The sequence below is a fragment of the Gobius niger genome, assembly GCF_951799975.1.
Source record: "Gobius niger genome assembly, chromosome: 22".
NCBI classification, from domain to species: domain Eukaryota; kingdom Metazoa; phylum Chordata; class Actinopteri; order Gobiiformes; family Gobiidae; genus Gobius; species Gobius niger.
The window spans coordinates 15,977,471-16,004,065 of record NC_136873.1 but is presented as its reverse complement, the minus strand read 5'-3'; the positions used below and the strand labels follow the sequence as shown (position 1 = coordinate 16,004,065).

At 40.7% G+C, this 26,595-nt stretch overlaps 1 protein-coding gene across 1 annotated transcript; it reads right to left on the bottom strand.

Moving 5' to 3' along the window:
* Nucleotides 1-634: 634 nt before the first annotated feature.
* LOC306981698 (FYN-binding protein 1) lies at nucleotides 635-19,289 on the bottom strand. Its single transcript, XM_079581333.1, has 16 exons — nucleotides 19,161-19,289; nucleotides 14,900-15,530; nucleotides 11,985-12,096; nucleotides 11,845-11,900; nucleotides 10,603-10,640; nucleotides 10,036-10,067; nucleotides 7,758-7,917; nucleotides 6,954-7,116; nucleotides 5,454-5,610; nucleotides 5,329-5,345; nucleotides 2,408-2,486; nucleotides 2,285-2,327; nucleotides 2,046-2,205; nucleotides 990-1,023; nucleotides 875-912; nucleotides 635-799 (listed from the first exon to the last, which is right to left on the bottom strand). Exons 2-16 carry the CDS (start codon nucleotides 15,222-15,224, stop codon nucleotides 768-770), a joined length of 1,446 nt encoding a protein of 481 aa, XP_079437459.1. The 5' UTR covers nucleotides 15,225-15,530; nucleotides 19,161-19,289; the 3' UTR covers nucleotides 635-767.
* Nucleotides 19,290-26,595: the final 7,306 nt, after the last annotated feature.

The window sequence follows — 26,595 nt, the reverse complement described above, 5'->3', positions numbered from 1 at the left end:
ACAGCTCTGAGGCCCTCACAGAACAGCTGTTATTATACTGAGAGTAGATTACACACAGGTGGCCTATTTAACCGTTAGGCCAAGGTGTGAACATTCTGGAGTCATTAGGAATGTTATAAAGGCAATTTAATGCACTCAGAAAAATGCTGTATGAATACTTATGCACGCCCCACTTTTCACTTTTCTATTAATTAAAAAAAAAAAAAAAACAGAATCATATATCATTTTGCTTTCACTTCACAGTTGTCTTTTACTTGTGTGTGAACGTTCAGTAAAAAAATCAAAATAAAATCTTTATGTTTAGGGTTGTAAACATGACAAAATGTGCAAAAGTTCAAGATGTATGAATACTTTGAGTTGAGTTGCAGGTCGTAATAGTCACAAGCGTTAGCGTAGCTGTCAAGTCTCCCATTTTGGCTGGGAGTCAACCCTTATTTTACCCCTCTTGGAGCTTGGGGTGGTTGGACGACTCCATGCTATGCTATGCTATGCTAACTATGCTAATTTCCAGCTTGTACTAGCAATAAAGCGCCATTCTTGATCAATGGCCTCCCGTTTTTAATTGGATAATGTCGGTGGTAATTCTTCATCATAAAAACAACAAGTGAACATGTCAAAACTTAAGCGAAATGTTAAACTTGATTGTGTTAGCTAAGCTTTTTGTGTACTGTGTCATATGCACTTCAACCATGTAGCGTCGTGTGGCCTAGCTTGAATGCTACAGTTTGTTTTGTCTATTTCTCCGTTTAGTTTGAGGACGTTGCTTCTCAGTAATCCGTGTTGTCATTGTCATACACGTCTGAAACAGCAGGAAATCAGTCATCGGTTTAGGTTCTCATAGGAAAATTAAAACAAATCTAAATGCAGAACTTACCATTTGGATATTCCACGTCGTCATAAATGTCCCCCTCCCTGCAAAAGATCCAATCGGTGAGTTCTGTAAGCGCTGTATGTCTGAATTGAATGTTTGTATAAGTGGTTTTACTCACATTGAGAGAAGAAGAGACCTGTTCACGTAACCAACTGTTGGGAAACACACATGTAGCAATTAAAGAGTGTAATAACAGAGAAGCAACTATAATATGGTCCTATAACTTGAAAATATGTCTAGCCTGGAGGACCATGGGTACATTTACATGTGAAGGCTAATCCAACTAGGCTAAAGATTCGACTCCAATCCATTTTTTCCCCAAAACCTGTCAAACCAGTCCTGTCCCAGTCACATGACACCGATCCATTAAGGCGAGACACTGCAGGTGAATAGGGAAAAAAATTATATTTACAGATATCAATTTGAAACGTTTGCTGTCGATCACTGGCATAAATGTGAGAAAAAAATACATGGCAAGTTTTCTGTCATTTTATCATATAAGAACAAGGTGTTTTATGCCTAAAAATGCCCCAAATTTCCCATCTTTTCGGCGACAAAATCTGAATAATGGATAGAGCTACATTCAAATTTGTTGTTTCATTTTATTGATAAATGAGCGGCCAAGACTTTCTCAGAGCGGATTTAGGATTTCTTGTTCAGTTTTAAAATAAGCTGTTTTTTAGTGGCCTAGTCGCCTTATTTTTTGACATTCAAAACTCAATAAATGGGGCTTAGGGATTAAATAATAAAAAATCCCTCTGAAAAAATCTTCCAAATATTGTTCAGTCCAAGGCTGGAAAATGTGAAGTCTTTAGGTCCGACTGACGTGGACATAGTGTCGCCACAATGACAGAAAAATGTGTTTTGAGAAAAAGGCCCTTGAAATTGCATTCTCCCATATAAGTCTATGGGGGAACATTGAATCAGCGCAATATTTAAACATGTTATTGTGAAGATTAGGTATATTTTTTGTTTCCAGGTGAAAGCTTGTATGTTCAGAGACCAATTTGGCCCAAAACCTGAAAACTGAAAAAAATTGAGTTTTGCCTGTAGTGTCTCCCCTTAACTGTGACGTCCTACGGATCTTTAATTAAACCGAAATCCAACTTCAGGTTAGTGGAAGCGCAGCCACAACCTGCAACGAGCCAAAAAGCCCAAAAACCCCGGTGCGTACATTTGCCAAGCTTGTCGCGGCACAGGGCCTTCTTGCTTTGGAGCTGGATGATGTCCAGGACGTCTCCCGGGGCCACGCTCAGGTCCTTGGCCCCCGGCTTCTTTACGACGGCGTTAGGATCCACCATCATGGTGTGCAGCACGTTCACAGGACCCTCGAACTGCGGACCACACAGATAATGCAGTCAAATGTGTGGTTATAAGTTGGAGAGAACCCCGTAAAGTTTAGTCAAAACATACCTTGAATTTTTTCCTCAGCTCCTTTTCTATTCTGGGATCTTTGCTGCAACAAACAGATCAGCGTCAGCGCGTACATGAAGCACTATACTCTACGTGTGTGTTTCAAAGAGGGCGGAGCAATACTTCATCTCGATCGGCGGAGGAGGGAAGTCCTGCAACGACCAGCCACTTCCTGGATTCGGGTCGACGTCGTCATAGTCGTCTGAGCAGAGGAAACAGCAAAGTCAAAATCAGACAAAGGTTCACACGCGCATAGGGGACCTCAAAGCAGAACAGGGAGGGGTTTTTTTTTTGCAAGTGCCTCCTCAGATTATCACAGAGGCTTAGACGCGATGTTTTGAATGCCACAAACTTGAGTATCAGTTGAGCATCAGCACTGCATGATCAGCCTCAGATTGAGAGTCTTTCAGTTTTAGAGTTTGGGGGCAGACTCCATGGGGATTGGGCGATTCTGAGTTAGACACATTTTTGGTAGTTTTAGTTCTGAAGCCTTTTTTGTATTTTTTTTCTACCTATAATGACGTTTGAATCTTTTTAGTGAACACAACTTTCTGTGTTTCTGTCCTGCTTACAGTCATTTCTATTCATATGTCCATTCTGGAAGAGCACAGAAGGGCCACTGGCTCTAGGGCCACCGGTCCCGCCTCAACCGAGCTTTACCCAAATCTAAAAGCTAAAAAGAAAAGCATCAAAATAGCGAGAAAAAAAGAGGATGAAAACATGAGAAAAACACAACAAAAAATGATAGAATTTTTTTTTTTTAAAACAACAAAAATATGACAAAAATATGGCGACGTGACAAAAAGTTTCCGTCACTTTTGTAGGTCTTAGCTTTCAAATAAGGGGGGTTGCGTTGTTGCTCTCCAGTCGAGAAGCTTTTAGATTTGGGTAAAGCCCAGTATAAAAAAAACATGAATCTAAAAGGAATTCTATGGAGTATGGTGCACCACAAGGTACAGTTTTGGGACCATAATTATTTATTATTTATATGAATGATTTTGCTTCTGTTTCTACGACCACCTTTCCCGTTCTTTTTGCTGATGATACCAATCAAAAAAATAATAATAAAAAGCCGAACTGGAGAAAATGCACTCGTTAATGTTAAGGGTAAGAGGTTAAAATATGTATTTGTTGAAGTGCACAATTACGCTAATTTGGGCCAGGCTGGTCAGAGTCCAGGGCTGTTTTTCAGTCCCAGTCCGCCCCTGTTTCTATTGTAAACTTTGAGCGTGTCCTCAGTCCTCTCTGGGAGACATTCAAATGTCCGGCTAAAGGCACTATACCTGATTTTTTTCTAGTGGTGCCACAAACTACTTTTGTCCTCCTTTGGTATATTGTAAACCTAGACATTTGTCGGGAAAAACAACACTGTGAGTGTGCATTTAATTAAAAAGCAATTGTATCAGTTTCAGTCGACTTTTCTCGCATTTCTGTGACAGTGACGCTGAAAACTGATGCTGCAAGTTGTGAAATGTGCCGGTCAGCTAAATGAGGGCCTTGTTGACATTCCATTGCAAGCAAATGGTGATGTCTAAACCCAGCTTCCCCCTTTAACAGCAAGCCTTGACCTCACATGGTCTTGTGCGTGAGATTCTCTGGGCTGGAGCTGGTGGCTTTGGACCTGGGACGGTCGGTGTGGCCTTTTCTAAGACCTCAACAATTTGCACACATTAGATTAAGCACAGGAATGAAGACTAGTTTGAACATTTTAGAGTCAATTTGACCAGTCAGGCAACTTTTGGTAAAATGTTTGAGTGAATTTGACAAAAATCTTAATGTGTAGAATGTACTTTGGACCATACTTTTAACTTATGGCATAAAACAAGGGTGTAAAACTCATTTTGGGTCATGGGCTAAAGTTCAGCTCCCACTGCGGGTCACGGGCCACTATAATGTAAACAGGAAAATACTATTGATAATAATATGAGTGATTGTGATTTTAAAAACGGCCCAACAGGACTGTGGCCTGATAAATAATAAAAACAGCTTACACTTGTATTGCCCTGTACAAGCCTGTGTCACACGTTTTTGTGGCTTTTTAGTCACTCTTTTGTTCTATTGTTGCTTTTTGGGCATGTTTTTGTCGCTCTTTTGACACATTTTTGTTGCATTTTCATCCTCGATTTCGTTGCTATATTGACACTTTTTCCAAGAAGCTTTCAGATTTGGGTAAAGCCAAACTGGAGAAAATGCACTCGAGACAAGGCGAGACACTGCAGGTGAATAGGGGGAAAAAAAATTATTTACAGATATCAATTTGAAACTTTTGCTGTCGATCACTGGCATAAATGTGAGAAAAAAATACATTGCAAGTTTTCTGTCATTTTATCTTTTCATATAAGAACAAGGTGTTTTATGCCTAAAAATGCCCCAAATTTCCCATCTTTTCGGCGACGAAATCTGAATAATGGATAGAGCTACATTCAAATTTATGGTTTCATTTTATTGATGAATGAGTTGCCAAGACTTTCTCAGAGGGGATTTTGGATTTCTTTTTTAGTTTTAAAATAAGCTGTTTTTTAGTGGAAAAATGTGTAAAAATGTAATTTTCGCCTTATTTTTTGACATTCAAAACTCAATAAACGGGGCTTAGGGATTAAATAATAAAAAATCCCTCTGAAAAAATCTTCCAAATATTGTTCAGTCCAAGGCTGGAAAATGTGAAGTCTTTAAGTCCGACTGACGTGGACATAGTGTCGCCACAATGACAGAAAAATGTGTTTAGAGAAAAAGGCCCTTGAAATTGCATTCTCCCATATAAGTCTATGGGGGGACATTGAATCAGCGCAATATTTAAACATGTTATTGTGAAGATTAGGTATATTTTTCGTTTCTGGGTGAAAGCTTGTATGTTCAGAGACCAATTTGGCCCAAAACCTGAAAACTGAAAAAAATTTGTTTTTCAGTTGCCCTGTGGAACCCCTGACTGCAACTCTGCACAAGAACGACATACACTCTTAAAGCAGAGAGAGGGGCTTCACAAATCATGCCACTTTGATTCTGTTTGGAAATTCCTTTGGTTCAGGTGCAGAAAATCGTCTCACCTTCATCTGGACTCACTCTGCAAAAGAAAAAAAGTGACTTCAGTGAGGACCGACACATGAGCGTGAGCTACAAACGAGTCTGCTGTTGAGCATCAGTGACGTAAGACTATGAACGCTGATCGTACCTGTCCTGCCCGTTGCTGCACTGGTTGTACCCGGGGGGGTCCGGAGGGGGCGGGGGCAGCTCTCCGGCCTCAAAGCGCTCGCTCCTCCTGATCTGTGTGGCTTTTCTCTTGATGGCGTCATAGTCGATGTCCACGCAGACGTTGCTGATGTAGCCGTCTGCACGAAGACAAGCCAAGCACTCGGTTTCTAAAGGACAATTATGACCGCCAAAATTGCCATTTGTTCTATGGCATTGTCCTATCTAGAGTTTTATTAACCTCTTATCTCCCACCGGAACGGATCCTATTTTTGTCCAGTTTGGCTTTACCCTAATCAAAAAGCTTCTTGGGAAAAAAAGCACCAAAATAGCCACAAAAAATGAGAAGAAAACAAGGATGTAAACGCGACAAAAATGAGACAAACATGTGACAAACATGCGACAAAAATTCAACAAAAAATCAACAAAAAAATGACAAAAATTCAACAAAAATGTGACAAACATTCACCAAAAATGTGACAAAAATTCACCAAAAATGTGACAAAAACACAACAAAAAAATGACAAAAATGTGACAAAAACTCAAAAAAATGTCAAAAATTCAACAAAAAAATGACAAAAATTAACCAAAAATGTGACAAAAACTCAACAAAAATGTGACAAAAACTCAACAAAAAAATGTCAAAAATTCAACAAAAATGTGACAAAAACTCAACAAAAAAATGTCAAAAATTCAACAAAATGTGACAAAAATTCAACAAAAATGTGACAAAAACTCAACAAAAAAATGTCAAAAATTCAACCAAAAAATGACAAAAATTCTACAAAAATGTGACAAAAATTCAACAAAAATGTGACAAAAACTCAACAAAAATGTGACAAAAAGTGAACAAAAAAATGACAAAAATGTGACAAAAACTTAACAAAAAAATGACAAAAATTCAACAAAAATGTGACAAAAACTCAACAAAAAAATGACAAAAATTCAACAAAAATGTGACAAAAAGTGAACAAAAAAATGACAAAAATGTGACAAAAATTCAACAAAAAAATGACAAAAATTCAACAAAAATGTGACAAAAATTCAACAAAAATGTGACAAAAACTCAACAAAAATGTGACAAAAAGTGAACAAAAAAATGACAAAAATGTGACAAAAACTCAACAAAAAAATGACAAAAATTCAACAAAAATGTGACAAAAACTCAACAAAAAAATGACAAAAATTCAACAAAAATGTGACAAAAAGTGAACAAAAAAATGACAAAAATGTGACAAAAATTCAACAAAAAAATGACAAAAATTCAACAAAAATGTGACAAAAAGGAAAAAAAAAACATACAAAAGGTGACACAACACAGCAACAATGCGAGGAAAAAGATCAGTTTTGTGGGTCTTAGCTTTCAAATGAGGTGTTACATATTATTATTACTATTATATAATAGCCAAGGAGGACAGAATGCATTTGGTTTAGGCGGGTGGTAAAAGGTTAAAGATCTTTGTATCGTCCCCGCCGCACTCACAGTTTCCGGAGGGGGAGCGGGCTAACCACTTGCCCCCGGGGTTGTCCTTGACCCGGACGATGTCCACGCGGTCCCCCTGCCTGACGCTCAGGTCCAGCTTGCTGCTCCCGCTCCAGTCGTTTCGGACGGAGGCCGTGTGCAGCACCTCCACCTCTCCCTTCAGCTGGCCACAAGAAACAGGCAGAAATGTATTCCATGTAACGCCTCTGCTGGTGAGTGATGACAAAACCTCTACAAATACACCATGTAGCAGCTCCACGAGTTCAAACAGGACAAATCAGAAGCAAAGGCCGGAAACTGTCACCGTTTCTCAATGTTTAATTGACCGAGGAGCCACAGGCCGCACAGTCTATTTCTCTTTTTCTCATGAATGAAACGGTGAGGTGAAGAGAAGTGAAGAGGAGGGGGTGGGAGGGGCTTATGGGTGGATCGCATGAAAATCAGGAAGTGAAACTACTCCATGTTTTTGTTTCAGCTGTTTTAGATCAAATTTGCCATTTCTAACCAACTAAGTGTTTGAGATTTTTTTCACCAAATATCTGCAAAAAGCCTAATAACTTCCTTTTCAATACATCAACAAACTATACGAATGTGAAAATAATATATATCAATATTTCAAATGTATTAAAGCTACACTACGGAGCATTCTTCTTCATTCTACAGTAGACAGTGTTTAGAGAAAAGTCATGAAACGGGCAAATTTGGAGGAAAAAAAGGATACAAAAATGAGTGTCTCTTATTGGTTTCCATGGCACTCGGTTTCTAAAGGACAATTGCCATTTGTTCTATGGCAATATACAGTACCTGGAAGTTCTTGCGCAGCTGCTCCTCCCTCCTCTGCCTCTCCAGAGCCTCTCTCTTCTCCTGCTCCTGGAGCCTCTTCATTTCCTTTTTATTGGGTTTCATTTCCGGCCTCTCCTCGGTCTGTTTCTCTGCGACCGCTCGGATCTGCTCCACTTGTTCTCTGCCATTAAAAACAAACCTGTTACAGACAGTAGTCCGGGGGCAACAGTTTAGTTCATTTAGTTTATTTAAAGACCAGAGCCGTGGGAAGATGTTTTAGTTAGGGGGCGCTGAGGGACAAAATTTACCCCCAAAATACTTTTTCTGTGCATAAATCCTGTTTATTAACCTCTTAACTCCCGCCTGAACCGAGAGCATTTTCTCCAGTTCAGCTTTACTCAAATCCTGTAGGCCAGTGTAACACCTCATTTGAAAGACCGACAAAACTAAATTGATCTTTTTCCTCACGTCAGATTTTTTTTCATCACTTTTTTTGCAGGGCAGTCGTCTCATTTTTGTCAAATTGTCGCGACTTTTTTGTCACTTTTTCGTCAAATTATTCGCATTTTTTTGTCAAATTCTTATCACTTTTTCGTCCATTTTTTCTAAATTTTTCGTCAAATTTTTCTCACTTTTTTATCAATTTCTTGTCATTTTTTGACATTTTTTTTAAATTTTTTGGTCAATTTTTGTCATTTTTTTCTTAAATTCTTGTCACTTTTTCGTCCATTTTTTCTACATTTTTTGTCAAATTTTTTGTCCATTTTTGTCATTTTTTTGTACATTTTTTGTCACTTTTTTGTCAATGTTTTCTCACTTTTTTCACATTTCCATCATTGTTTTCGTCTCAGTTTTGTTGCTATTTTCACACCTTTTTTCCAGAAGCTTTTGGACTGGGGTCAAGCTGGAGAGAAGCGCTAAGAAAAGCAATCTCTCTTGCTTCTAGAGATTGCCAACCCACTTTAGCATAAAGATCACAGTGGTGGGTCCTATAACCATCTCCAGTGATGAATCTAACGGCTGAATGGAAAACTGCATTCAGAGGCTTCAACACAGATGCATATATATGACATCACCGTAATCAAAAACAGAAAGTAACGCAGCCTGGATTAACAGTTGTCTCTTGTTAGTAGTGATACAGTTTTTGTTTCTGTAGAAAAAAGACAGCTTTGCTTTAAGTTTGTTCGTTAGCTCCTGGACATGTTTACTAAATGAGAGCCTCTCATCGATCCAGATGCCAAGATATTTATTTTTAATCTCCAATTCTACTGAATTCAGTCACATCTCCATGGAGACGAGCTGGAGACGTCCCCCACTCCCGGTATTCACCTTATTCCGCCCCGCCCACTTTTGCCACTTTTTGCGTCGTCTCGGCACCTCCGTTGTCCAGACACTTCCGGTCGAGCGTGAAGCCCGTTAATTTTAATGGAGAACGAGGGAAAATATTCTCCGCTCAAATCTGATGTTTAGTCGATTGATTTGTGTAAAATGGCCGATGTTCATTTGCACCGACATGTCGACACTGCAGCGTTTCTCTGTGCGGCCTGAAAACGGCTTTTTGTTTTCGTGCAGTAGCTGATTTTATGTGGACTTTGTGCATTTATGAGGCATTTTCCCAATGATGAAATGATCTATCACAAAATAACTGCTAGTATTTCAACTTCATTCATATGTAAAATTCTACGCGTTGTGTCTTTAAGGACAAAGTGCAGTTGGCTCTGAGAGGGGAAAGTTGCGACTAATGCTGCGCCCCCGTGCAGGATTAGCCACCGTTTCCTGTCCCCATTTTCAAACTGAATGAAAAATAAATAGAGTAAAAAAACAAGTCATCGTAAGTGATAATATAGTCAGTCAGTCTCAGATAATTCCCTACAGGCTCTGGACATGGATTGCTTAGGGTCATGACTACTTCCTGTCCACATTTTCCTTTTTACGAAACCAAAAATAAGACAAGATTGTTTCCTCGGATGTCGAGCTGGGTGTATTTCAAGAAAATGAGTTCAGATAGTGTTTTTTTACCAGTTACCAGAAGTCATTATAAACTATGAAATGCAAACACCAGTACACACATGTCTAAAGCTAACCAGGAACTAAGATGACGAGAAGAAAAGACTTGAGATTGTGGTTTCGTTTTTGTGTCCTTTTGCAGCACGCCCGTTGTTTGCATTATGTCTGTGGTTTTTGTTTTTTGTAGCCGCCTCTAAGAGCTAAAGGAAGGTGTCTGTGGTGACCCTGGGAGCGAGAATAACTGCTCTATTCTTGAACAGACGCCAAAGTAACGTGCGAGGTTTGCACTCACTCGTCTATGTACTCGTAGACTTCATCTGGGTCCTGAAAAAGAGAACAGTGAAAGTTATAGTTGACGTGTGCCATTTCTGATATGTCCATGTGTTTATGTAGCAATGTTCTGTTTGAAACCTTTGCAGTACATTTATATATATTTAACTAGATCAGTATAAACACCTCAATTTGAGCATAATAATCCAAATTTTAGCTGTTTTGACTAGTTAAGAAGTTCTTGGGCATTTGTCCTAGATTATTTCACTTGTTCTGAGATGTTTCTGACTCGTTTCGATACATTTCGTCCTTATTTCAGGTCATTTTCTTTGCCAATGGGGTAAGAAAATTGGTCTTATCTCATTGGCAATTTTACTTTTCTTATTTCAGGCGAGATTTATCCTAGAACTGGTCTGAAATGTCCTCAAACAAGCAAAGTAAACTCGGTCCGATCAGGAAAAGTGTCTAAATGAGTGAAAACCGCTCAAAACAAGATACATTTCTATGCTTGATATTTACTTTTTATAGTGTAAGAGGAAACAAGAAAAAGAAGAAACGAAAAAAAAGGTCCTATCGATGCAGTTCTCACCTCTTCTTTACTCAGCGACCCGGTGTCACTCCACGAATCTGTGAAGGAGGAGAGAGAAAACGCCCAGACTTTTACCGCAAGAACCTTCAGAAACACTTCTTTAAAGCAGCAGTTCTGAATGCTCCAACAATTAGCTAAATGTCTCTGCTCACCCAGTTTAGACATAATGTAGCCCAATGTATGTAGGCCTTGTTAGACCTGGTTTAGTCAAATATCCTCATGGCATTGAATGGCATTGTTATTTGTGTCAAAAATAATGGCTTCCAATCTGGTTTTCCACTCTCCACTTCTCCGCACACTGCAAAAAGTGGATTCTAAGCAAGTAAAAAATGTTTTACTTTAAGAAATATGTTCTTATTTTTTCCCTAAAAAGTAATAATGTCTTCCCGAGCAAAGTTTTCTTGAGAAAAAAATTCTTATTTTAGGAAATAAAATCTAGCCATTTCTTGTTCAGATAAATTTGCTAAAAAACATGCACATTTTTCTCGTAACAAGAAAGAAAAACTTTTTGAATCTTCTTCAGTTTTAGACAAAGAATATTTTTTCTTATTTTAAGAAAAACTAAGATCACAACAACTCTTAAAGCTCTCAGCTCGAAGGTCCTGGGTTCGATTCCCACCAGGACCAGGGCCTTTCTGTGTGGAGCATGTTCTCCCTGTGTCTGTGTACGCTTCCCCTACCACTACAAAACATGTACAATAGGTGAATCCTCCAGCAGGTGATTCTGACCATCAGCCGGGCTCCACATCATGGAGACGGGTCCCCGGGCTATCTTTTCCTTAAATATTAGTATTTATTAAGAACATTTTGCTCAAAAATGTGTGTAATTTAGAACATTTTACTTAAATCAAGACACATTTAAGTAAAATATCCAAATTTTTTCACTAAATAAGAATGTTTTCCTTAAATTATTCCATTTTCTGAGGACATTTTGCTTAATTCTAGCTATTTATTTGCTTAAATTTAGTGTTTCTTTCTTGTTTTATGATAAGAAAAATATTCTAGGAAAAAGAATTCTTAGCAAGAAAAAAATGCTGACCCCATTGGCAGAATTTTTTCCTTCAAACAAGACAAAACGTCTTATTTTAGGATTTTTTCCCTTGTTTTTAGTAGGGCACTACGACACTAACGGTCGATAAAAGTCAGTAGTGTCAGAGACCAGGCCTCACAACCACGAGGCCGACACGTTCCACACGCTATGTCTGTGACTTTTATAAATTGGGTGAATCTAAAAGTTCTGACCGTTTTTCTCGAGGCTCCCGATGTCGTCGTACGTCATCTCCTGGTCGTCCATGTCCCTGCAAACAGAAAACAGCAGATTGTCCCCGTGTTGATGTTCTTAGAGACACACTGTAAAGCTGGGACAGGACAGGGGGACTCACACAGTGGTGGCCTGCCTGGGCAGTCGTCCGGGTTTGATGTCCCTCTGAGGGAGTCTGGGGGCGCTGGGTAAAGAGGGAATAGGGACAGTACGACCAGCCGGCAGAGGAGACACTGTAAGGGAGAGGACAGAGGCTTCAATAGTCAAATTCATACACACACACCCCTCAGGACAATGTCAGGATACAGTCAGGAGTTTCTTCCTAAAAGGTGTGCGCTTTCATTGCCCTGAGCAGCTAAACTAGTACAATAACACCATGTATTGTTTGTAGAGGTCTAAACCAGTTAAGTTACCATCTTTTAATGTAATAAGTCCCGGTCAGAGCCGTTTTTTCCTATAGGCAAACTATGCAAGTTGCATAGGGCCCCCGCAGCCTCAAGGGCCCCACATCTTGTCTCAAAGATGACTTGAATCCACACGGTTCTCATGCACGCAGTTACTTACAGTAACTCTGGTTCTCTGAATGTTCACATTCATTAAACAAATTGGGCTACGCACAGACTAATTCTCAGTGGTCAGACAGAAATAACCGTCAGGTTCAGGTGTAAGTTTTAAATCAGCGGTTCCCAAACTGTGGGTCAGGGACCAGAGATGAGAGAATGTGACCATTTGCCATTTACCATTTTAAAAAGTTGGGAAATAGACAAGTAGTAGTCCTAAATGCCAGTCTCACAGTAGTTAGGTGGTTAGTGGTTCTCACACAGAGGGGCAGGGCCTGAATTGAGGTCATTATTTTCCACATCTGCCCTGCACTAATGCACAGTGGAACCGTTTTTGACAATAAATGGATTTGCTCTTTGTCAAAAAACCATGGCACGTGTACTGTAGGGCCCCCCATGTGGATTTTTGCTTAGAGCCCCAGAAGGGCCAGCACCGGCTCTGGTCCCGGTACTGCAAATATTGAATCTCTGGGTCAGCAGGATACGAATAAAAGCATGGACACCGTTTGTCTGATACTTCAGCAGTTCATTAGTTTGACTCACTTATTGCCACATATTAACGTTTCTTTGCGCTGCAGCTTGAACTCCTGAGAGACGCCACGTCTAAAAAGCACAGCCCGGGGTGGAGTCTACACGATGGTAAAAGTCTCCTTTATCCCAAGGATCGATGTCAGCATCTCAGCATAAAACTTTTCTAAGGTTCAAATGCTTATGCTAACTGCACCTGGCGCAAACACCTAAAGATGTTGCTGCATTATCCTATTTTCTAAGTGCTTTTCAGGTGATTTATCCTTCAAACAACACAGTTTACTGCACCTCTAGCTCTGAAAAGTTTTGTACTTAAAAGCGCTGCTAGCTTAGATTTTCCCCTCTTATCTATTGTAGAACAAGGTAGAAAGGTACAGCAGACATTTTACTCGTTAGCATTACAATGATGCTTAAAGTGTATTTGCATATTTAATCATACTCCTCACATAAAGTAGCGAGTGCTTGCTGGTTAAGAGAGGCTTCAACCCCATAAAGCCCTTGATGAAAATAGTGAAATGTTATGTTCTACAAAACAGTGTCATGTCCTTTTTTTTTTTTTTTTTTCAATCAGTACGTTCTTAATTCCACTAGTTTTGTGCAATGTTGCACTGGTAACGTAAAAACCCTCACTATATAACATGATGCAGGTTAGCAAAGTGCTTCAAGCTAGTCTTTAAAACATTTAAAAAGTATCTCTTCCTGTTAAAATTAGCATTGGTTAGTTATAACTGTTAAAAACCCTGATGCCGTAGAAGAGTCGCGGATCCTGATCTCAGCTGTGCACGCCCACGGTAATAAGCGGGTGCATTTTTCTCGGCTGTCATGCAGTTTTCGGCGTTACACCGGAACTGGAAATGATGGTGCGTGTTGTGGAGCTAGCATTAGCTTGATTCTAGCCTGGTTTTGCCAGACCCTCGTACTCATTTTGTTCCGTACAGAGGGTCTGGATCTTCACTATTGGCTTGTTGCACGGTATGGCTATGCTAGTTCCTCTGAGCTGAAGCTGTGGGCGCTAGCACTTCCTGTTCGTATTCATTTCCATTAAGATGAGCTCAGACCAGTGAGTTCCTGGTAGAAATATTTCCATAGAGGAGACGTTTATGTTTGTGAGGATCAGGGAGTTTGTCTTGAAGCTAAAGGCTAATTTAACCTCTTAACTCCCGCCTGAACCGAGAGGATCTTTTTCCTCACGTCACATTTTTTTTCCATCATTTTTGTCACTTTTTTGTCACATTTTTTTTTGGTCATTTTCTTGTCACATTTTGTCACATTTTTGTCATATTTTTTTTCTTCATTTTTTCGTGAATTTTTTATCACATTGTCATTTTTTGTCACATTTTTGCCACATTTCCATCATTGTTTTCGTCGAGAAAATGTGCTCGGTTCAGGTGGGAGTTAAGGGGTTAATGCATTACACAACTTGAAATAGCGCCTTTATATATATTTTTCATAGCATGTTAGCCTTTAGCTTCAAGACAAACTATCAATCCTTCATGATCACAGGCGTCTCCTCTGAACTCGTTACATCATGATTTGAACACAATAAATGATCGTCTACCGGGAACTCACCGCCCACAACGTAATCGTTAGAAAATATGATTTTTATTCCAGGAAAAGAAAACAGACAGGAAGTACTGGCGCTCACACCTTCAGGTCAGAGGAACTAGCATAGCCACACCGTGCAACAAGCCAATTGAGCTCCGTTATCAGGTGGGTACAACTACAACCAGCAAATGCGGCGCAAATGCTCGACGTCACCTACAAGCCCCGCCTCCCCCGCTCGCTGAATGGTCGAAATTCAACCGATGTAACGCGGCCACTGAGATCAGACCCGGACGTACATGTAGGGAAATTATATTTGACCGGAGTTTACGGAAGGCTAAGGCCAGGCTAGCTTCCATTGCAGCTAATTGCTCTTCCCTAATTGTAGCAGTGGGTAGACACTCACCAGAGCTCGTCCTGGGACCTGCGGCTCTCACGGCTCCACCAGGGGGCGCCTTTCTGACGAACCTCCTATACGGCTCCAGGTTGACGTGCACGGGGCGTTTGGGTTTGGGGGGCGCGGGTGCGTGTGGGGGTAGGGGTCTCTGTAAGGGGGCAACGTCATCGCCGCTCCTCTGTTTGGTCTGGGGTCTGACAGGGGAACCCACGGGGGGCGCGGTTTGAAGTCTGATGGGGGAGTGAGCTGCAAGCATGGGGGGCGAAACGGGAGGCTGGATCGGGGACAGGACCGGGGACAGCCTGGGTCCGGTGGGGGTCTGGTGACGTAGCATCAGGTTCTGCAGCAGCTCCCCCGTTACCCTGACTTTGCTACTGTCCGCGGTTGGGACGGGGGCTCGGAGCGGCCCGCTGTGGGATATTGCGGGTGTTTTGAGTCCGGATAGAGGCGGCGCTCTGGACGGTCCCGGGGCAGTAGTGGGGGACAGTCTGTGAGCAGAGGGACCGTTAGTGTCAGGGACGGGGCTGAAGGGTTTCGTCAGAACGGGACGGGGTGACTTGGGGGATCCGCCGTCCCGGCTGGTGCGCGGGGCTGGGGAGTTGAAGCGAGCCCGCAGAGCTTTCACATCCACATTCTCCTCCTGACAACACAGTTACAGAGTTAGCCACCGGAAGTTTACATTGACTGTTACGTGTACATGCTTTTCAGTCACGTGACCTGTTGTCATGGCCGCAGCAGCAAAGCCTGATCTGGAAAACATAGAAACGTACAAACCTCTCCACGAGAAAGCCCTGAACCAAACCCACAACACCCAGCCCACAACACACAATGCGTCAGAGGTAAGAGCAAAGCTTTGACTGAACACTGCGTTCCAAATTATTATGCACATTATATTTTTGGAAGATTTTCTAAACTATCAACTCAAATGACAGCCAGCATAATTTTCAAGCCTTTAACTGTTAGACGACTATATGAATGTGATTGAAATAATCTGAACAAGACCGTTTCTGTTCATGAGCTTCAATGAACAGTTTAGGGGAGGCCCGGATAGAAGGTTTATGCACAACTGCAGCCTCTGGAGGGTCCTACACCTCCAGACTCCAGAGGCACCAGCAGCTTCAAATATCTGTTTGCTGCTTTGTAGCAGCTGTTCTCTTCATCTGATGTATTTGTCTGGCAGAATCCGTCCTCATTGTGCCTTTATCTGCACAAACCCGTGTGCGCTTTGAATCAAATCTCAAATCTCTCTCTCTCTTGAAACAAATCTCTTCACAGTATGATGATTACACTTCATCTTTCACTCAGCAAAATGCCAGGATGTTGCCACTACACTGCAAAAAGTCATTAACTAGACTAGTATAAACATCTCAATTTGAGCATAATAATCCAATTTTTTGTTGTTTTGACTGGTAAAGAAGTTCTTGGGCATTTGTCCGAGATTATTTCACTTGTTCTGAGATGTTTCTGACTCGTTTCGATACATTTCGTCCTTATTTCAGGTAATTTTCTTTGCCAATGGGGTAAGAAAATTGTTCTTATCTCATTGACAATGCTACTTTCTTATTTCAAGGGAGATTTACATTAGAACTGGTCTGAAATGTCCTCAAACAAGCAAAGTCAACTTGGTCCGATCAGGAAAAGTGTCTAAATGAGTGAAAACCACTCAAAGCAAGAAACATTTCCTCAATTCAAGTCATTTAAGCCAATGCTTGATATCAACTTTTTGCAGTGTATATTCACCTTGTTCCAGAGGTTTGCGTGGGCGCCGCCATGAATACAAAGATGTTTTGGGCCGCACAGAGAAACGGTGCAGTGTTGACTTGTTGGTGCAAATGAACATTTTATATAAATCAATCAACTGAACATCAGATTTTAGCAACGCTTTCCGTCGTTCACACAGACTTATCTCCGCTGGACGGCACCAGCTCAGCGTCTGATGGCATCTCCTGCTCAGCCCTGAATGCAAAGCGCAATGTGAAAGTTCTGCCTGATTTGAACATTGTCATTATTTGATTGAAAAACATTTGTGTAGCTTTATCTGTGTCTAATACAGCAGCCCCGGCTCCTGCTGCAGCTATAGCCCTGGGGTCTGGACTAGCACAACTGTGAGAGTCCATTATTAAGACCAAAAGAGTCTGGACTGATAACCAGGAAATACGACCACATTAGTCCAGTGCTCTGGTCTCTGCACTGGCTTCCTGTCTCTTAGAGAATATTATCTAAAACAGCTCTGCTTGTGTACAAGGCTTTTCATGGTTTAGCGCATCTGGGAACTTCAGGGAGGGGTCTCCTGGTGCTTCCGAGTCGGGACTAAACACGGTGAGGCTGTTTCAGTTTAATGCAGCTCAAATCTGGAACTGCCTTCATGAGGATGTGAGACAGGCCTCAACTATTTCTATCCACGCTCTTGCTTTTATTTCTTTTTCTGACAATCTTTTTCATAACACTCCACCACCGCGATGACAAAAACATCACCACTTTTCAACTTTTCAAAACTCTCATCAACATGGACATGGAAACACTCGTCACAAGAAGCTGTTGAAATATTGCATCAACAATTTCTCCATCGATTTCTTTGGAGAATTGGAACTTCAAACGCATCTCATCTCACTTTGCGGACACAAAATCTCCACAAAAGTAACACATGCCGTCTCTAAATTTCCCAGACTTGTACCAAAGGAGGTATTATTTCAATATTTTATTTCGTACTTGATTTATTGAGCTTTGAACCTCCACTGCAAATAAGAGGTAGCTAAAAACAAGATAAAATACCAGCATTTCAAGATAAATATACTTAAAACTAGTCAAATGATCTGTCCATGCAGCAAGATAATTTTACTTAGCAAGAAATCTTAAAATAAGATAATAAAATCTTGAAACAAGCAGTACAAAATAAACACTCCAAAGACGTATTTCAAGCTCAGAAAACTTATTTTTAGATTTGACTTTTGTTTATAGTTAACCTTACTTAAAAAAAGTGGAAATGATCCTGAAACAAGTCAATATATCTTAAAATGAAGCAAAATTTATCCTAAAACTAGCTCTAAAAACCTGAAACCAGTGCTTGTTTAAAGGATGTACATCTTACTGGAATCAAAACCAGAAAAGCAACATGAAAACATCAGCGTTTATTTTTCAAGATTTTCGACATTGAAATAAACAAACTGATTTAAGATTTCTGAACTAAATAAGACAAATGATAAAGGTCTGCGCTAAAAATAAGACTATAATGCAAAGTCGATGGCTTAAAATAAGTGAATAAAAGTTGTGGGGAATTTGCAGTGCCAGAGAGTTTCCCAGATAAAACCTCAAGAACAAAAGATATACATAAGATGGCGCCTCTGAACCAATATTTGCACATTAAAACCTTTGTTCAGATATCTGCACAGAGATAGTTATTGTTTTCATATGTACTGATGAAATGTCTTATGTCCGTATGAAAACAATACAAAAGTCAATATCAAGCATTGGCTTAAATGACTGGAATTGAGGAAATGTATCTTGTTTTGAGCGGTTTTCACTCATTTAGACACTTTTCCTGATCGGACCGAGTTTGCTTTGCTTGTTTGAGGACATTTCACACCAGTTCTAGGGAAAATCTCGCTTGAAATAAGAAAGTAAAATTGCCAATGAGATAAGACCAATTTTCTTACGCCATTGGCAAAGAAAATGACCTGAAATAAGGACGAAATGTATCGAAACGAGTCAGAAACATCTCAGAACAAGAGAAATAATCTAGGACAAATGCCCAAAACAACTTACCTTGTCAAAACAACTAAAATTTGGATTATTATGCTCAAATTGAGATGTTTATACTAGTCTAGTTAATTACTTTTTGCAGTGTAGATCAGTATAAACATCTCAATTTGAGATGATTTGAGATGATTTCACTTGTTCTGAGATGTTTCTGTCTCGTTTCGATACATTTCGTCCTTATTTCAGGTCATTTTCTTTGCCAATGGGGTAAGAAAATTGGTCTTATCTCATTGGCAACATTACTTTCTTATTTCAAGCAAGATTTACCCTAGAACTGGTCTGAAATGTCCTCAAACAAGCAAAGTAAACTTGATCAGGAAAAGTGTCTAAATGAGTGAAAACCGCTCAAAACAAGATACATTTCCTCAACTCAAGTCATTTAAGCCAATGCTTGATATTGACTTTTTGTAGTGCAGCAGATTATGAACCCAACATTGCACATTATTCAGAGGCTACACACATGTTTTCCAGTAAATTGGTTGTTGCTGATGTGCCTGATGAAGCCTGGTCTTACCTTCGCTCTGTGATGATGATGATGATAATGACTGACTGATATGAACTGAAGTGAGCCACAGTGATGGAGGCGTTTGTGGCTCTACACGGGGACAGGAAGTGTGCAGCTGAGAGTGGCATGCTCTCCTCACTCAGACTCGTTTCCTCTCTGCTCTCACTCAGAGTGCTGTGTTGTTGTGTGCATATGGCCAGCAGGGGGCGTGTGAAAGCCTCTGAACTTTTTTCTTTACAGTAATCAAAGATCTGTGTGACAAAACTCCAGATCGGACATGACGTTATCGCTGTAAGCAGGAAACAAATGTTGTGTTTGATGTAAATAGAAGTGAATGATTTGAAGGGTTTGATAGGAAACAAATGGAGCTAAAGTCTGTGCCAACTGTAAAACTGAAATAACATCAGAAAAACAGCAATTATCACACCAAGAGTCAAGGAAATAAGTGGTGTTTCCATTGGATTACATTGCACTGGGTTGGAAGGGCCAGTCACAAGATGGCCGCCGTTCGTTCCAACGTATTACTATGGCCATGTCCTATCTAGAGATAACTTTCAAAATTGTTAACATCTGCCATGACCGATGTCCAAAAGTGGGTCAAGGAATCATGTCTACAACTTAACAAAAAGAAAACAGCCTGCATGATGTTCAGTAAAAAAGCAACTGACTTAAAACAGTCCAATGTTTTCCTGGATGGAGTCGAGCTCAGCCTCGTCGCTGTCATTTAAGAAACATGTTAAACGGCTCACTAAAACTGTTCATTTTAATGTAGCAAATTTTAGACAGGTAAGACCCTTTATGTCTCTGTATGCGGCCCGAATGCTCTTACACTCCATGATTCTGTCTCATATAGAGTACTGTAAAACCACATGGTCACTGCTGCTGGTACAACACTCAAACCAATAGAGTCTCTTTTTAAAAAAGCCATAAAAATCTTGGACAAGAAGCCGTTCTCCTTTCACCACTGCACTGTTTTAGAGAAGCATCATTTACTCCATTTTGATAACTTCATTCATTTTAAACATGGTTGCCTTGTATATAAAGTATTGCATGGACTTGCTCCACCTCCATTGCAGGATTTCATCAAACCAAAGTCTGTTAGTGGGATCATGCATGGGCACCAGGGCATCAGCTGGAGGAGACTGTGAGGTTCCACACAGGAGAACCTCCTCTGGACAGACTGTGCTCTCTGTGAGGTTCCACACAGGAGAACCTCCTCTGGACAGACTGTGCTCTCTGTGAGGCTCCACACAGGAGAACCTCCTCTGGACAGACTGTGCTCTCTGTGAGGCTCCACACAGGAGAACCTCCTCTGGACAGACTGTGCTATCTGTGAGGTTCCACACAGGAGAACCTCCTCTGGACAGACTGTGCTCTCTGTGAGGCTCCACACAGGAGAACCTCCTCTGGACAGACTGTGCTCTCTGTGAGGTTCCACACAGGAGAACCTCCTCTGGACAGACTGTGCTCTCTGTGAGGTTCCACACAGGAGAACCTCCTCTGGACAGACTGTGCTCTCTGTGAGGTTCCACACAGGAGAACCTCCTCTGGACAGACTGTGCTCTCTGTGAGGTTCCACACAGGAGAACCTCCTCTGGACAGACTGTGCTCTCTGTGAGGCTCCACACAGGAGAACCTCCTCTGGACAGACTGTGCTCTCTGTGAGGCTCCACACAGGAGAACCTCCTCTGGACAGACTGTGCTCTCTGTGAGGTTCCACACAGGAGAACCTCCTCTGGACAGACTGTGCTCTCTGTGAGGTTCCACACAGGAGAACCTCCTCTGGACAGACTGTGCTCTCTGTGAGGTTCCACACAGGAGAACCTCCTCTGGACAGACTGTGCTCTCTGTGAGGTTCCACACAGGAGAACCTCCTCTGGACAGACTGTGCTCTCTGTGAGGTTCCACACAGGAGAACCTCCTCTGGACAGACTGTGCTCTCTGTGAGGTTCCACACAGGAGAACCTCCTCTGGACAGACTGTGCTCTCTGTGAGGTTCCACACAGGAGAACCTCCTCTGGACAGACTGTGCTCTCTGTGAGGTTCCACACAGGAGAACCTCCTCTGGACAGACTGTGCTCTCTGTGAGGTTCCACACAGGAGAACCTCCTCTGGACAGACTGTGCTCTCTGTGAGGTTCCACACAGGAGAACCTCCTCTGGACAGACTGTGCTCTCTGTGAGGTTCCACACAGGAGAACCTCCTCTGGACAGACTGTGCTCTCTGTGAGGTTCCACACAGGAGAACCTCCTCTGGACAGACTGTGTCTCTGTGAGGCTCCACACAGGAGAACCTCCTCAGACTGTGCTCTCTGTACTGGAATAGTCTCCCTTCATCAGTCAGAGAGACTCCAACTCTGGCCACTTTTAAAGCACGTTTTAAACTGTGGCTAAAGGAAAACCAGGCCTGTGAACACTTTTAATTAAGTTACTGCATTTATTGTTGTCACATTATGTTAATTGTAAATTCTGTTTGTGCTGCCTGCCTAGGGACTACAGATGGAAACTAGCATCCCCGCTATAATCTGGCATATTTACAGTGCTCATGTGCAACTGTTCATCAATATGCATTGTCCCTATGAAACAAAATAAAATAAAATAAAAAATAAAATAAAAATTTGGTGGTAGTGGTAGGAGACATTGATCTACAGCAGGGGTGGGCGATTCATGTTTGCAAAGGGCCACATGAGTAACCTGAATTTTCTCCCATTGCAAACGGTAATTGTATCGCAAAAGAGACAAAACAACAGACTAAAGAGATTGTAAGGTTAACAAAAGGGCAGACACCAAGTTTACTGTGTCTCTGCTCCTTGTCATTTGCACTTTGCTGTTGGAAAATGCCCAAATAATTAGATACATTTTGGATAAAGAGTCGAGGGCCGGAGAAAATTGCTTGTGGGGCCGGATCTGGCCCGCAGGCCGCAGATTGTCCACCTCTGATCTACAGCTAAGTCTCCTCATGTCAGCGTGCTTTATTCTCCTTTATGTTTCCTTCATGTGGTACATTCATGGCGACTGGTTGTGCCATTATAGTTTTTTTTTCTTTTTTACAATAACATTAACCCCGCTCATGGTGACTAACCGCCCCAACCCCCCCCCCCCCCCCCCCCTCCCTCCCAAAAACCCTCATCCTCTTTTGGAAATCCACAGGTGGCCAAAAAAAATAGGCGTGAGTTTCAGTCGTGTGACATGTTTGATGCAGCTGTCGTCAATACTATTTTAAAGGTCATTTATTTGACTTTCTTTGCTTTTCTTTTCATCACTCATGGTTTCTCTTGTACTTTGATTAATAAGTAAATATGAATGACTATAGAAAAGAAGGATGACGCATGTGTGACAGACAATCATCTTTAGTTCCCGCGGGGCATTAAAAGTCATCACATGAGTTGTGCCCATTGTGAGTAGATGTCATAAAAAAGCCTTAAACTACATTCAAACTAGCATGAAATGTAAATTTATTGGAAAATCATGACATTTCTCAACAATTTTTTCCATATAAGGTCATCGAAAATACAAAAATGAAAGGGGAGGGGAGAGAGAGTGTGTGAAATTGCAAAGTAAACAATAAAAGTCCCCCCAAAGCCACTCCTAGTTTGCAAATTGAGGAGAGCAGGAACAGACTTTCAAAAGTGCATGATTAAGCTCCTCCCCCTTTCTCCTGATTGGACCTGACACAGGAAAGCTCGTCTCAGGTAACGCTTTATAATAACTACACCTCATTTAGCCTTAATAAATGATGAATTAACCATTAAACCATCCATTCATTAAGTGTGATTAACACTTCATAACTACTTAACTGCTGCAGTTAATGCTTAACTCATAATGAATAGATTTTAATATACTGTATTCATTGTGAAGTATTAGTCACACTATGCTAACTCATCACTTATTAAGGCTAAAAAGTTGTAGTTATTGCAAGTGTTAGCAGAATATTTGATCCAATATTACTTATGTTACATACGCTTTTACGCCTACACTGTAAAATGTAAAATTGCATCAACTCAAAAAAACTAATTCCATGCGCTGCCAAGAAATGCTATGTTGAACCAAAAACAAGTTTACAGTGTAGTCGATTTGAAGTTTGAGATTCACTTCTCTAGACCAGTGGTTCTCAACCTGGGGGTCGGGCAAATTTGGGGGGTCGCCAGATCATTTAGATAAAATAGCCATATTTTCATTAGCATATTTTCTGATATTTTATTGTAGCATGTGAGTGCCATTATTTGTTTGTAGTTTGATGAATTTCTTTTTAGCCATCTTTTTTTTTTTAACCTCTTAACTCCCACCTGAACCGAGCACATTTTCTCCAGTTTGGCTTTACCCCAGTCCAAAAGCTGGAAATGGGACAAAAAAGTGAAGAAAAATGTATTAAAAAGTGGCACAAATGTCACAAGAAATTGACAAAAAATTGACGAAAAAATGACAAAAATGTGACAAAAATGTGATAAAAAAAATGACAAAAATGTGATTAAAAAAAATGACAAAAATGTGATATAAAGTTGACAAAAAATGACAAAAATGTGACAAAAATGTGACAAAAAATGACTGAAATGTGACAAAAAAATGACAAAAATGTGATAAAAAAATGACAAAAATGTGATATAAAGTTGACAAAAAATGACATAAATGTGACAAAAATGTGACAAAAAATGACAACAAATGTGACAAAAATGTGATTAAAAAATGACAAAAATGTGATAAAAAGTTGACAAAAAATGACAAAAATGTGACAGAAATGTGACAAAAAATGACAAAAATGTGACAAAAATGTGATTAAAAAAGGACAAAAATGTGATAAAAAGTTGACAAAAAATGACAAAAATGTGACAAAAATGTGACAAAAAATGACTGAAATGTGACAAAAAAATGACAAAAATGTGATAAAAAAATGACAAAAATGTGACAAAAAAATGACAAAAATGTGACCAAAAAATGACAAAAATGTGACAAAAAAATGACAAAAATGTGACAAAAAAATGACAAAAAATGTGACAAAAAAATGACAAAAATGTGACAAAAAGAGGCGTGAGGCGTCTTGCCCGAGGACACAACAAAAGCCTCTGACATGCTTTCTGAACTCAGCCGTGTCTGTTCTCTCTCTCTTCACTCGCGCACACATACAGGAAGCCCCTCTGACCACAACCTCACCGCGCTGCCCCGTCACCATGGAGACGCCCCGACCCCGCAGGTGAGCGAGGGGAGCAGCTGCGCTCCGAGTTCGAGCTGCGGCCTGGCGTGGACTACTTACTGTTTTTGTTGTTAGTGATCGCTTTGACGTTAAAGGTCTGACACTTGTCACAAACAGGCGGCTCAAATATAGAGAAACCCTCCATACGAGAACCTGAACCTGACGACTGTCCCGGGTCCTGATCCCGAACAACCACAACCACTGAAAACTGAAAAAATGTACTTTTGCCTGTAGTGTCTCCCCTTAAGTGTCAGAACTTCAAGTCCCACAATGCCATGTAGCTCAGGGCTAAACATTCCAAAGCATCCTGGGGCCCACGTAATGCACAGTAGTGAAGCAATCCCTGGGGAGCTCAAAGATAAAGTTTGTAGCGACTAAACAACTTCCAAAAAGGTCAAACATTAACAAACCACCCGGCGATCCCGACCGCGCCAGAGCGGGACGACAACAAAGCAACTCCTGTGTTGGGTTTTCCAAAACAAAGCGCTCAGAAGAGGACCTTGTGCTTCTAGACTTTTGCTTCCTGTACGGCTCAGCTTATTCTAATGGTAAACCCCCTTTATGGGACAGAAATGATCCCGTATTCCCTTGTGTGTTTGCCCAAAGAGTGACACATTAACTCTGGGCCGTGATAACAGATTCATGAGGTGCTCTTTCACCGCGTGGTACTTCCCCTTTAAACTCCCAAACACTGGAGCGTGAATGGGAGACAGTGTGGAGAAGATATCAACGTAGGACTTTCCCAGCTGATAACTCTCCATAAACATAGCGGGGGGAAAGTGTACTGCAAGTTTTCATGTGGAAAGAGGACATTTTGAATTCTGTCACAACTTCTGAATAGTGGACAGAGTCGGGTTTAAAATGGGTTTGACGACTTCTTGAAATTATCTATTTACAGCTTTTGTTATTTCAGGAAAAGCTCCATGAACCAGAGCACAAATTAAAAATCAAGAAATAATAAAAAAGCATGCATTTATGAGATAAGTCTGCATGCAGTGACATCGCGCATTACGAGTTAAATAAATATAGATACAGACGGCATCTCTGGAATCGATCATACAATATATGGTCATTTTTGAAAACAGTTAACAATTTTGAAAAAATGTAAATTTTCTCTAATTATTCAAAAACTACAGTAACAAATGCTGAATTACGAATATAGTTTCTACTAAATAATGATACAAAGACATAGGGAGGAGCAAAGAGGTTCAACAGCCCATAAATACATGAATAACGGAGAATGCTAACTTGAAGCTACATGTTAGCATCGGGCTAATGCTAACGGTTAGCTAGCGCTAGCTACAACTGCCGTTTTTTCACTTCTACTGAACAATCTGCTGTGAGAAAATATCCATATGGGCCCGATTTACACTTGACTTTATTTGTGTGATAAATAAGTTCATATTCCACCAGAAAATGTCTAAAAAGAGTGAAAAATTGTGTTTCTCCAAAGATTCTATTTTCCCCCTCGGCGAGGCCACGCCCCCTTCTATGACGAGACGCCGTCTGTATCTATGCCACTGATCAGTGGAGCTTCAGCAGCTGGCGGAGTTGTTCAACGGCTTTTTCTCCACTTTTCACACTTTTAAGCTAATGTCATTCTTCATCCATGTGGACTGAGGAGCTCGTTTTCCCGAGACGTGACATCATTGCCCCAGTTGGCCTGGGTTCGTGTGTTTTTTTATGTGGGAAAGCGGGGATTTTGATGTCTTTTACCACTGATTAGCACTTTGCAGAGCTAAGGACAACAGTTTTTGCCCCAGTGAGCGAGTGTTCATGTGCATTTTCCAACTGGAGAAAACGCTCTCAAAAGGACCACATGAACAAGGCATTAGTCTATGGAAACAGTGAATTCAACATTCCATCCCAAATCTTATTTATGTCCCTGTAGTATTCTTTAACAGAAAAATATATTCATAGTTCAGCATTTGTTAAAGGGGCTAGATCAGGGGCGGACTGGGACTGAAAAACAGCCCTGGACTCTGACCAGCCTGGCCCAAATTAGCGTAATTGTGACTTCCACAAATACATATTTTAACCTCTTACCCCCCGCCTTAACATTAACGAGTGCATTTTCCCCAGTTCGGCTTTTTATTATTATTTTTTTGATTAGTGTCATCAGCAAAAAGAACGGGAAAGGTGGTCGTAGAAACAGAAGCAAAATCATTCATATAAATAATAAATAATAGTGGTCCCAAAACTGAACCTTGTGGTGCACCATTCTCCACGGAATTCCTTTTAGATTCATGTTTTTTCA